This window comes from Trichomonas vaginalis, chromosome I, assembly GCF_026262505.1.
Source record: "Trichomonas vaginalis G3 chromosome I, whole genome shotgun sequence".
NCBI lineage: Eukaryota > Parabasalia > Trichomonadida > Trichomonadidae > Trichomonas > Trichomonas vaginalis.
The window spans coordinates 2,146,006-2,158,636 of record NC_067203.1 but is presented as its reverse complement, the minus strand read 5'-3'; the positions used below and the strand labels follow the sequence as shown (position 1 = coordinate 2,158,636).

Here is a 12,631-nt window from a genome sequence, read left to right as displayed (position 1 = left end):
AGTCACTCATATTCAGGAGAATAATTTAAAAATCTATAGCTCATATTTTGATAGTTATATATTTAGATGATATATATTGCAATTCCGGTTTCAACACGATCAAATGCCAAACCAAGACAAAATATATATGAATTTTCAAAATATCGATTTACATTAGAATCTATATCTAATTTTATCAATACACAAGTAGGGAATGTTCAATACATCTTTGAGCAACGTGAATAGCACAATTTTATAGGATTATTTGTTGATTATATAAAATATAAGCCAAATCGAATCTGCTGTATAGTACTTTAGTTTATCATTGAATGTTAAATGTGTTCAGATAAATATTTGAGTCAGATATCGCATTTTCTAATTTCAAAATTTATCTCATGAAGTTAGAATTTATTTGATCATACAACATCATGTTAGTCAAACCAGAGTTCAATGGCGATTCTAAAATGGAACAAATGCTTGTTTTATCAAAATGTTAAAATATTAATCTAAAAAACTTAATATCTAACCAAACCATTCTAGAATTATTATATACAGGTATGGGCAATCTAAATGCACACGGAATTCGGAAAATTAAAAAGAATATTTATGAGATTATTAAATCTTATGTAATTCAATGAAAAGTAGATAATATGAATATCCATAGGCTATATATCAACATATGAGTTTTTGGTTTGACCAATACTATACTAATGTGATCAAATTAATCTGATTTCTTAGATTTTCATTTGAAGCATTTGCAGTAGTAGGGGTACCTTTATATATTAACATATTAAAAAATTGCGCTCCGATTCGCAGTTTCTTCATGATTTTGAGATTGCATTAGATTTCGCGATGCAGAAAAAAATCACTTTAGATTCCCGTCAAACTCTAAGTATAAGCATGTCTCTATATGTAGAAACTGTCTGCGCTATTTATTTCCCGGCTCAAAAAACCACGGTGTCTGTGTGAGGAAAATACCCATTTTAGGACCCTGGGTAGGGTGTCATGAAAATTTTCCAAGAGTTGGAAATATAGGTATGAAAAGAAAGAAAATCAAATAAAACAATGATAAATATGAAGAGAAAGATAATGTAATAAAAAAAAGATAAATATGAAAAGAAAGTGAAAGTAATAAAATAATTATAAATATGAAGAGAAAGATAGTGTAATAAAATAAAGATAAATATGAAAAGAAAGTGAAAGTAATAAAATAATTATAAATATGAAGAGAAAGATAATGCCATAAAACAAAGATAAATATGAATAGAAAGAAAATTTTATAAAACAATGATAAATATGAAGAGAAAGATAATGCCATAAAACAATGATAAATATAAAGAGAAAGATAATTCTATCAAACAATAATAAATATGAAAATAAAGAGAATATAAATTTTGTTGATATCTTCTCCATTAGAAAGTAAATAAGATCCAATATCATAATTTCCGAAATACATACTTTCTGCTGTTGAATAAGGAGCTTGTCCGAAATTTGATTTAAGGTACTCAGCAATTTCATAGTTTCGATAATTCAATGCTCTATTAATCATGTCATCAAATGATTTACCATCTTCTATCATTTGCATAAAAATGTTTTGATTTCCGCCTTGAACAGCATATTTTTCGGATTCATCGGTGTATTTAGCTCCTAAATTTTTTAAGTAATTGAAACACAATTCTGATCCATATTTAATTGAACAGTTAAGCGCTGTGATTTTAAGATTTATTTTCTTAATAATATCAAGCTTTGGGAATTTACTCTTAAGATCATCAACTTTGTCCCATGCAATATAGTATAAAGGAGATTCTGTTGAATATATATTGAGAATTTCTTCTTCTTTCATTTTAGGTTTGTAACCTTCGAATTTGAGGCCTTTATAATATAATGATGCTGCCAAATTCGAATTATTCGGCAGGGTGTTGCATGAGAATTCGTTTGATATCTTTTGGTAAAGTTCTGAAAATAATTTAATTTCTTTAACACGAATTTGTGAAATAATATCAATCAAATAAAGCGCCATTTGGGTAGATATTTTGTTATTTGTAATTAATTCGATAATTTGTGAAGATGTTTGTAAAATATTATTGGAATCGACGCTCCATATAATTTTTGATGCTTGATTAGGGTATTCGAATGCTTTAATTGGCTTGATGTCTTTAAAATCACATCCAGTTTCTTTTCGTGACATCTCAGAACTTGACATCCTCTGTAAAAAATTTTTGATGTGTCACTTTTAGCGCTAAAAATTGAATGGCTAAAATCTAAGTAGTGAGGCTCTCAAAAATTGAACCGTACTCCATACAACGACATGTCCATGGATATGAATCAAGTCCATGGACAGCGATCTAGTCCCCGGACGCTCCAATCGTCCACGAAATAAGTTGTAAACATCGATATGTGAGCAAGATATTTGGTATATTTTCCGACATATGATGAAACTCTTTTCTTCAATGTTTGAGGAGATTCTTGAAGAATTAAATCTTATAACTATGAATTTATGAGCACTACTTGTTGTCAAGAATCAGTTGATTGCGCGTTATGTCCAAAGCTTCAATCAATTGGTGGAAAGTGTGACAAGATTTTTTTTTAATAAAAACAGAAAGATAGAACATTTAATATTAAATATAAACAAAAATAAATCTACAAACAAACTCAAGAGAATGTAAATGTATTGCCATAAGTCATCGCTGTTAAGAATCTTTCCTTCATTATCTGTTCACACGAATAACTTGGCATTTTCAAGTAATTACTGCATGTGCTTACAGAAGGGAACGATTCATCGTGGCCATCCCTTCTTCCAACCACAATCGGAGGACTTAATGCAGGTAATCCGCCAGGAGGCAATCTTTCGCTTCCTGTAATGAATTTGCAGAACAATCTCTGCTCCTGTGGGGTGAAATTAGCGATCATGTTGATTAATCTCTTAATTTCAGTGCATTTCTTGGTATATCCAAATTTCGGAATCAAAAACATCTGCAAATCTCGTGCGTTAAACAACGCCTTATCACCACAAAGAGCGCGTGAGAATTCCTCAGGTTCGAACAACTGTGCAGATAATAATTCAGCATTTCTGCTAAATCCGCTTCTAAACTGGTTAATTATATGCTCAATGCCATTAATAGCCGCATTCTTCACCAAAGCAACGTATTCTTTCACATTTTCCGCAGTTACTTCCTCATGTTTGTCAGTTAATTTTAATGGAAGGCCAGGATAAGTGAAATCGAGTCCGATTAGGCCATCTTCATCTTTAAGGGAGTTGGCAATAACCGGATCGATCTCCTCAAACGTTACTTCCCTTCCAAAAATCATCTTTACAAAAGCTGGGGAAATTTCAATGTCCAAGAAAAGTGACTCTTGTAAAGCTTTCGAAGCCAAAACTCCGAGAGTGAAGAAATCATCGGGATTTGCATCGGGACGAGGGAAAAGTCCTCGGGCGGTATATGCATATTCATCGGTGTAGTTATCGGATAACCACATTTTACGCTCATTTTTCATTAATTCTCGCGACATTAACTGGAAAAATTCGCGTGTAGGGCCTCTACCAAAGCCAACTTCGTTTTCGAAGATGAAACCAATAGAAATAGCACTCCTTGCAGCAATATGTAAAACCAATGAGCCAGTTTTATAAATATCTTGCCTATTTACCATAATTTTATGCCTGGTAAGGTTAGATATGTAATTCTTGATACTAAAAGCTTCAGCAAATGCTTCTATTGCATCGTTTGGAGTTGCAAGAACCGTTCTTGCAGCAAATAACTTTTGAGTGAAGTTAAATAAGAACGGATACGAATAAACAAACGATATTTCAGCACTTTTTCTTAATATTGCTTCGATCGGAGAGTTAATTTTTCTAATTACGCTTTTTGCAAAGGAAGAATCGGTCAATTTTATGTTAGGACACATCTCGTGGATGAGCTTTAAGAAATCGAGTATTTCTTTGTACGCATCGTTGAGGCAAATGTCCGGAATTGGGAAATTAATTCTCGGAAAATCTCCTTCTACAGCTTCAAACTCTATCTTCAGGCGGTCAATTGATCTCAGGGATGGATTGAGAGTAGCGATCACCGTTGATAAGCTATCATCTATGTTGAAAGTGTGACCATTAAATTTAAATGAACAGAATTTGTACTCCGGATTGCCAAAAATCCTTGAAAATACGGCGAATCTTGCTGGCTCAAACATATCTACCTCTTCTTGGAGCATCATTTTTGCGAATTCCGACTGATTTTTAATGGATTTCATCAAACTGTCCTTGCATTTGGGATTGTAAGCGAGGTTAAATGATCCTTCGATATAGGCCATGCTTGTGGTGAAGGAAACAATTAACTGCAGGTCTCCGCATCTGACTTGAATTTTGCATTTCTGAAGACTCCTGATATCATCGTTTCTCCATTTCGGTTGTTCATGGTCGAACTGAAGAGTTTCGAGAATTGAGAGCGCTACTTCTATCGTTGGCGCAACATTTAAATCCATAACTGTTCCATGCTCTTTAATAAGCTCCGAAAGCCTGGTTAATGGACCTCCCACGAGCTTTTCCGGCGGGAGAATGTTGGAACCAATGATTTCAAGGACTTCATCTAGCTCTCCAAACTCAAGGATGTTTTCTGGAGATTCCATTGGAGAACACTTTTTCTGTAGTTTCTGCCATGTTTTGGAAAACCATTTTTCTCTGCGGAATTTCGAATGTTCGAATTTCGAAATTACTCTGTTTTTGCAAAGAGGAGTCATATCATCAAGGAATGATGCAATGTGAAGGTTACATGCAATATTTTCTGGGTTTGAGCAGCTTCTCTTCATTGCTGAAAATAATTCTTCGGATGGTCTTATTGTTCTGAACTTTAGAAGGCCAGCAAAGGCTGCTGTGACAAGCTCATTCTCTGGGTATTGATAAAATAAAGCTGTGATCGAGTCAATGCATTGAATTGCAAATTTATTATTATTTACGCCGAAAGGACATGAATGTTTAGCATATTCATTTGGAAATTCTGTCTTTGGGAACAGGTTGATACATATTTGCATTGATAAGTTAAAAATTTCTGTATTACCTTTAAATTGTGGTAAAATTGGAATTTCGTTGAAATTAAACAACAAACTGTTGATCTGGTTGAAAGATGGTTTGAATCTCATTGCTATATTCGTTGCAATTAATAGATTCATGCATGTTTCTTGGCTATTTATTTCTTTTATTTGCTTTAAACAAGTGAATAAGTGATCAACAGGTAGTTCTTCTGGTATTATCTTAGAAATCATAAGAGCTGCTAGATTTAAAAACATTTCTTTTGTTTCATTGTTTAAATTTGGGATTGATTGCAGTAAATCTCCGATCGCAGGAAGATTTGGGAAAGTATTGTAGGCATTGATAATTCCAGTAAGCAAATCAACAGCATTTGGAATAAAATCAGGGCTAATTTTAGATAAATTTTGTAAAAGTGGAGTAATATTGATATTTAATAGTGAATCTTGAATATAATCAAAGAATACAGCTAATATACGAAGGATATTTTCAGTTAGTTCTGGTTTTTGAGTTTTCATGTTTGATATGTAACTTAATATTGGAGATCTTGCAAAATCTTCAATAACATCAGGTACTTCTTCCAAAAAGAATATGATGTCTTGTGTCATAATGATATTTTGATCGACATCACCCTTAGATAAAACATGAACAATTGCAACTTTAATCTCATTCAGTGTATATGTTTCAATCATTTGTCTTGACTTACCGCTCTTGATAATATTACCGAAATCTTTAAGAGCTTTTGTTAAAGCTGCACCTGTTTCAGTAAAAGAGAGAAGGCAATCGCCCATAAATATTTTTTTTGAAGAAAAGCTTTGGCTAATTTAAGGATTCATATGAAGAAGTTTAATTGTATTTCAGCTGCTGGAGTATTTAAGCTTATTTTTGAGTCTTCTTTTTATTTTTTCCAAACCAAATACCTCAGAATTTGGAAAAAATGAACATATATAAGAATTACAAAGATATCACTAATGCCTTGTATTAACAAATAGTAAGGGAAGCAGATGGAGAGTGAATTTAGGTAATGAACCACTTATCATTCAAGCAAATTTACTTTTTACTGTTCAATCAAAAGTCAGAAACCACACTGATATATTATCTAACGGAAAGTTATTCTAATTAATGCTCTCTATCGATAAAACTCAAATTGATAAAACAATAATTGTAGATTTATATTCATTAACTATAAAATCATTATTAATATTAGTTAGTTAAATGAGAAATATATATAAAAATTGAAATTCCGGATAGCATAAACATTTATAAAACAATAATATAAAGAAATAAAAAGATTAAGATTAAGATGGGGATTCTTCTTCTAAAGATTCACTTCCCATGTAAGAGAAACCGAAGAAAATGTCGTTATCATCAAGCATTGGTTCAGCGACACTTTCAAATGGGTTTTCTTCAGTGAATTTGGAGTCAAAGTACTCAGTAGAGATTGATTTACCCATTATAGGAATAAATTGTGGGCTTCTCTTCTTGGAAAGGATGTCTTCTCTTGTTAATCCCTGCCAGAATGGGTGATTCTCAACATCTGAGTACTTTGTACGCTTGTGAGGATCTTTCTCGAGGAATCCATTGATGAAACTGATGATGTTTGGATCAGTTCCTTCTGGATATGTCGGATCAGCGTATTTGATCTTGGAGAATGTGGAATCTTTGAGCTCAGAATGGAATGGTGTAGCATCGAAAATCATTTCATACACTAAAATGCCGAAAGCCCACCAATCTACTGAATAATCATAAAATTTTTTGAATAACATCTCAGGAGCCATGTATTCGGAGGTACCACAGAAAGTGTTGGTCAATTTACTCTCTGAAATATCCTTAGAAAGGCCGAAATCGGCGAGTTTCAAGTGACCATCGGAATTGATTACGAGGTTTTCTGGTTTGAGGTCACGGTAAACAATTTCTTTTGAGTGGATAAACTCAAGGGCCAAAGCAACTTCGCCAGCGTAAATGATAACGTCATTCATTGATAATTTTCCAACTCTACGCATGAGACCGATTAAATCTCCTCCAGGAACGTATTCCATGCCGATGTAGAACTTGCTCCATGTCTGGAATGCGAACAGAATGTTCACAACAAATGGATGACTAATTTTAGTCAAAGTATTTCTTTCGCTGACAATAAGGGAGAGCTGGGCACGGTCTATGAGGCATTTCTTCTTAATTGACTTGATAGCGCAAAAGTCACCTGTTGTTTTTCTCTTTGCGAGGACAACTTTTCCAAAGTGGCCGCGACCGATTACTGAGACTACTTCGAAGTCATCCATGGAGAGCAATGCACTGCTGTATGTAATGGACTTAAGCGCGTTGAACCACTTATTCAGTGACTCTTCTTCTTTGGAAGATAAGCAAACTATTTTATTTGTTTTGGTTTTGATCTGTATTTCAGCGTGGTTGCCGTTCTTAACTAACTTAATATCTGTATCTTTGTTAACGGTATACTGATGTCTAGCCTTAGTTTCGTATTCATTTCGTCTGATGATCAATTCTGAGTTATGCAACTGTACATAGTACTTCTTCCAAAGGCGAAGAAGTTTCCCCTTCTTAAATAGCCATCCGGACAGGTTTACACTATAAGAGGATGGTGGGGCAATCGAGTTTGAGTCCATAACTTTGAAATGATATGGCTCTGAATTTTTTTTGATGGTACTGAAAAATACCGATCAAAATTTTTTGGATCTAAAAATTTTTGATATAAAATGTTTTTTTCTGTAGTTTATTTTGGTTCATTCAAATTATTTTAGCTATACAGATCGGTGTTGTCAATTGTTATGGCATTTTAAATTCAGTGACCAAATTAACCTCTTTTTTCTGTTGGGACATCTCTTTTCATAAAAGAGTATACACATTATGCAATGGTGAATATTATTTCTCTAATTGTTGGGTGATTTCAGAAAAAGTGTAACCATTGAAAGTGATGAACAACGATAAAAAGCTTTATTTTTTAGTGTAATATCACTTACAACAAGGTACACAATTTCAAAATAATTCACCGAAAAGGAAAAAAGTGATTGCTTTTACAAACGAAATTTGGAAACTTCAACGAGACCAATTTCAATCAAGCAAATATGTGTTGCCCACGAATTATAGTTCAAGTTCCTAGAGGACACGTTGACTTTCAGAAAATAATTTACAAAATGAAGAATCGCAAAGCTCCAAATTTGAAAGAATCAATGATTTTTAGGCTTCAGATAGAGTCATAAGAATATTCATGAAAGTAAATCTAATGATTAAGTTAACAGGAAATCAACCTGATGATAGAAAGAGTCGAATTCCTAAAAAGTGACAATTTAAATGATTACTCCATATAATCAAGAAAAGATAGACCATTTTTTTACAAAACTAATGAGTTCTCCAATAAACTGTTTTAAAATCGAGAATGCAAATACTCTACCAAGCGAATTCTTCGATTTTTTAGCAGAACCAAATTTTTTTGATTTTATGGTCGAAAAATATTCCAACTCGCAATATAGCTCGGTTGATGAAATAATAACTGATTTTGAACTTTTTACTAATAGAATTATAGCAGCTGCCGAAAAACTTCCAGACAAATCACAAGATAAATTAATAGTTACTTCATTAGCTCAAACTATTAAGGTAAAATTCTCACCAAAGCTGAGGCATGCATGCAATGACGAATATCAAGATCGAATCGAAGCATTTGATAAATCCATCGAAGAATTAACCACAACACTCAAAAACATACCTTCATCTATATATGAAGATGAATTTCAATCGTGTACAACAAAATTATATGAAGTTCCTCGGAAAGTTTTTCCCGTATATCAATAAATTTACTTTTACATCTTTTTCAGTTCTTATTGCCAATACACAAGCACATCATTTTTGTTAATACTCTAAATATACTTAATTTACATTTTTTTTTATTATTTTTACTATTAAAAAGAAATTAGGTGTCCATCATTTCATATTGCTAGTTACATGTGATACACCTATTACCTTAGATTTTATGAGATAAAATCTAATTTGCTAAATAACATGTTCAAAATAGCCTATACATTAGCTGAAAAATGTTCTACCTCTATTATAGTGCTCAAGACCTAATAAATTCTTACCTAAATTCAATATTTAAAAGAAAATCTGTTGAAATATTGATATTAGATTAACGTTATCATCATAAATATCATTAATAATTAAATTCGTATAATGATAAAGGTTTTTTGATTAGAATTAAGAGTTTTCAATTTGATTTTTATGTTTATTTTGTTCATGTTTGAAATATAAACGACAATATAGAATATAACAATATTTATATTAACATTTCAAATGAAACAACAATAACAAAATAATGAAATATTATAAAGGAGAGAAAATCTTCTGATCAGATGTATTATCTTGGGCATTCTTATTCTCATCAATTTTTTCTTCTGTTTGTTCAGCAACACTAAGCTTATCTTCAATTGGAGAGAAATAATTGTCAACAGCCTCGCAAAATGAAGCATACCACTTAGTATTGATGATGAAGAAGTTTGTGAGCATAGAACGTCCAATTTCAACAACAAGACATTCGAAATAAATCATAAAACTGCCGTATAACATATGAATCCATTCGTGGTCGAGAATGACATGTTTGTTGGGTGAATATTGGCCTGTGAACTGATACATGACCTTTCCATGGCAATGGCATGTGTAAATACCGTAATTGAAGTCTGCAATAAAATTAATTATTGTTCGGGTTAATCCAGTGATCTGGAGCCTCTGGCAGAAGCAGAGTAAAAAGATGGTCTCGAGGGTAACAAGAGGAGCGAAAATAGCGTCAGAACGAACAAGTTGGCCAATAACTGTTTGAGTTCCCAAAATTTTGTCAAAATCACCGACCATGCCGTGGAAGTGGAGTCCAGCTGTAATAATTATACCAAGAATACATACTGTCATGCTCGGATTGACGTTATTAAATCTGATATAAGATCCGATCAAAAGAAATTGGAAAAATAGGTTGATGCAAGTTCCATCTCCCCACTGTGATATGTGTTTGCCATATCCCATTGTAGCTCCGGCAGCTACAACTGAAACCATGACAGCAAGTAAGAGATGGTAGCGAGGATGAAGTTGTAACAAGCCTTTATACATTGGACGGAACGCAATCTGGGAAATTATAAATGGCGGAGCGAACCAATAAACTCCGTTCGTCAATGGCATCATAAAACGTCCTAATTCATACCAATTGAACTGTGACCAGCCCATAGAGATTGCAAAGAAGTACATGCCTACTGAATATGAGAAATTTTGGATTATAAGTGGGAATAAACGGGAGACACGAAGATCTGTGGTACAAAGGAAATATCCGGACACTATTACAAATATATTATCACATGTCGATGTGAGTGAATGAAGAAACATTAATGCGCGATATTCTTTGTCGTTTTGGGAAGTGTGAAAAACAAGAAATTTCATGTGCCTGATCAGAACATTGATTGTCGCGAACAATCTGAGAAGTTCGAAGGATGCATTACGTTTCTGAGCTTTTGGATTGAAGAATCTTGCTAAAATACTCATCAAATATTAAATGTGAAATCTAAAAAGTGACAAATGAAATCAATTTTTATCGCATTCGAAATCATCAATACTAAAACATTAAAGACGAACTCCTATGGACGATGAATTCTTTAGCATAAACAAAGTAAGATGCACTTACATTGCATCTTTATTTCTCTAAAAAAATAAATTACCAAAATTAATTATGTAAACCTATCCATATTAACAATATCATTATTAATTTTTCCAGTTGTAAGTTTGATTAAAAAAGAAATATGTTAAAACATGAATTTTATTTAATATTTTTTTAAAACAATCATGAAATTAAACGAACATTTATTCTTCATCTATATATTCGATGGTTTGCAACTTAAAAGGACGTGCAACTTTGTCACCGAAGACTATAGATTCAACACTTCCTCCAAAACCGTCCATTTTAAGCTTATTACCTATGAATGATGCTATCTGATCTCTAAAGTCCCAGATGGTAACCAAAACAAAGCTTCCTGAGCCAAGATTTATGATCCAATCTTTTAATGCTGATAATTTAATAGAACCAATGATAATAATTCGTTTATATGTATCTCTTCCTTCGAGTTGATTCCTTGTCAATAAAGAGTTGTCAATGGCGTCTGATATTTTTAGTTTCCAATCTGCTGGATATGTTTCTTCTTTTTCAAATTGCTTTACATCAAATTCAAGAGGTTTTGTAGCTGTCCAGTAATCAATTTGGCATGGACTAGGCCTTGATTTCTTGATATATTTTTCTAAAGAAGAAGTATCATCCGAATAAAGTAATCCTTCAACGTTTTCGCATTTCCTTATAAGTTTCAGCTTATCGCGCTCATCAGGTTGAATTGTAATGTAATGAACATTTTCATACTTTTTTCCAATTAATCCAAACCTTTCATATGTAGGCTGGTTTAATACAAAAGTGATGCGAGAGTTTCTGACAACCATTGTGTTGCCTGTTCCAAGAGGAGATAAAGATTGAAAAATTGTTGAAGGATCAAATAGAGCATTAATAGCGTCATCGTCCTGAAATGCTTTTGTTTTAAGCAAAACGTGTTGAAATTCTGGTAAAGGCGGCGGATTTGCAGGAAATTTATTATCTGTAACGATTTCAACGCAATGGACTAATTCATGCGATGTAAAAACCTTATCTAATACTTCCTCCTTGTTTTTGTAAACAAGGATTTGCTGTGAGCTGCGAAAATTAAATTGAGGAAACAAAAGAATTGTCACTTTTCATTCAGACATATTCATAAAAAAGGGTGGTGAAATCCCCTATTTTTCCATTTTTTTATAATTTTTATAAAAAAATATGAGCAGGAAAGTAGATGTACAGTTACCAACTCTAGGAAAAATGAAAGTATTGTTGATTGGAGACCAGTCAACTGGAAAAACATGTTTACTTAACAAATACTTGGCACCAGATTCAGGTTTATCTAAAACTACTCCAACAATTGGTATTGACTATTCATCTCAGAGAATTGATGTTGATGGATCACCAACATACATTCATTATTGGGATCTTAGCGGCAATGACTTATATACAGAAGTTAGAAATGAATTTTATCCAGAAGCCAATGGCTTCATTCTAGTTTTCGATTTAACAAATAGACAATCATTTGATAATCTTCAAAAGTGGATAGACGAAGGAGTAAAATATAATGCTGATTGGTTGACGAGTGTTTTGATAGGAACCAAATCTGATGGATCAGTGGCAGTTACTAATGATGAAGCCGGAAAATGGGCAACAAAGCACGGAATTAAATTTTTTGCAACATCCGCGAAAACTGGTCAAAACATTCAGGATGCGTTTAAATCCTTACTTTCATTGATTAAGAAGAAGCAAGGCTAAACATAATATTAATTTGTTAATTTTTCAATTTTGAAATGTATTTTAAACATTTATCATCTCAAATTGATCATTTTTGCGATAGTTAATAGTAAAAATTGAAGCATTTTAACTATACACAACTTTCTTTATTTCAAAAATTTCAATTCATTATGTTTTCATGTTTTCAACATATAATTATATTATAAATTCGATAAATATCATATGTACAACATAGGATTTTTTACAACTCAGCTTTTAGATTTTCAATTCGGAATATTCATATCAAT

At 32.5% G+C, this 12,631-nt stretch overlaps 7 protein-coding genes across 7 annotated transcripts; 2 read left to right on the top strand and 5 right to left on the bottom strand.

Annotated features, from left to right (window-relative positions):
• Nucleotides 1-1,285: 1,285 nt before the first annotated feature.
• Nucleotides 1,286-2,185, bottom strand: TVAGG3_0913440 (protein ubiquitination; the record flags this gene model as incomplete). The annotated part of the gene is made up of 1 exon (XM_001301850.1): nt 1,334-2,182. One exon carries the CDS (start codon nt 2,180-2,182, stop codon nt 1,334-1,336), a length of 849 nt encoding a protein of 282 aa, XP_001301851.1.
• A 446-nt stretch (nt 2,186-2,631) lies between these two features.
• TVAGG3_0913430 (negative regulation of histone ubiquitination) lies at nt 2,632-5,784 on the bottom strand (the record flags this gene model as incomplete). The annotated part of the gene is made up of 1 exon (XM_001301849.1): nt 2,632-5,784. The coding sequence occupies one exon, from the start codon at nt 5,782-5,784 to the stop codon at nt 2,632-2,634; it is 3,153 nt and encodes a 1,050-aa protein (XP_001301850.1).
• A 450-nt stretch (nt 5,785-6,234) lies between these two features.
• TVAGG3_0913420 (protein kinase C protein) lies at nt 6,235-7,645 on the bottom strand (the record flags this gene model as incomplete). Its single annotated transcript, XM_001301848.2, has 1 exon — nt 6,292-7,272. The coding sequence occupies one exon, from the start codon at nt 7,270-7,272 to the stop codon at nt 6,292-6,294; it is 981 nt and encodes a 326-aa protein (XP_001301849.1).
• A 665-nt stretch (nt 7,646-8,310) lies between these two features.
• On the top strand, nt 8,311-8,882 carry TVAGG3_0913410 (uncharacterized protein; the record flags this gene model as incomplete). The annotated part of the gene is made up of 1 exon (XM_001301847.1): nt 8,447-8,797. The coding sequence occupies one exon, from the start codon at nt 8,447-8,449 to the stop codon at nt 8,795-8,797; it is 351 nt and encodes a 116-aa protein (XP_001301848.1).
• A 322-nt stretch (nt 8,883-9,204) lies between these two features.
• On the bottom strand, nt 9,205-10,531 carry TVAGG3_0913400 (acyltransferase family; the record flags this gene model as incomplete). Its single annotated transcript, XM_001301846.2, has 1 exon — nt 9,323-10,522. One exon carries the CDS (start codon nt 10,520-10,522, stop codon nt 9,323-9,325), a length of 1,200 nt encoding a protein of 399 aa, XP_001301847.1.
• Nucleotides 10,532-10,837: 306 nt separating this feature from the next.
• TVAGG3_0913390 (uncharacterized protein) lies at nt 10,838-11,461 on the bottom strand (the record flags this gene model as incomplete). Its single annotated transcript, XM_001301845.1, has 1 exon — nt 10,838-11,461. One exon carries the CDS (start codon nt 11,459-11,461, stop codon nt 10,838-10,840), a length of 624 nt encoding a protein of 207 aa, XP_001301846.1.
• Nucleotides 11,462-11,822: 361 nt separating this feature from the next.
• Nucleotides 11,823-12,449, top strand: TVAGG3_0913380 (GTPase protein; the record flags this gene model as incomplete). The annotated part of the gene is made up of 1 exon (XM_001301844.1): nt 11,826-12,365. The coding sequence occupies one exon, from the start codon at nt 11,826-11,828 to the stop codon at nt 12,363-12,365; it is 540 nt and encodes a 179-aa protein (XP_001301845.1).
• Nucleotides 12,450-12,631: the final 182 nt, after the last annotated feature.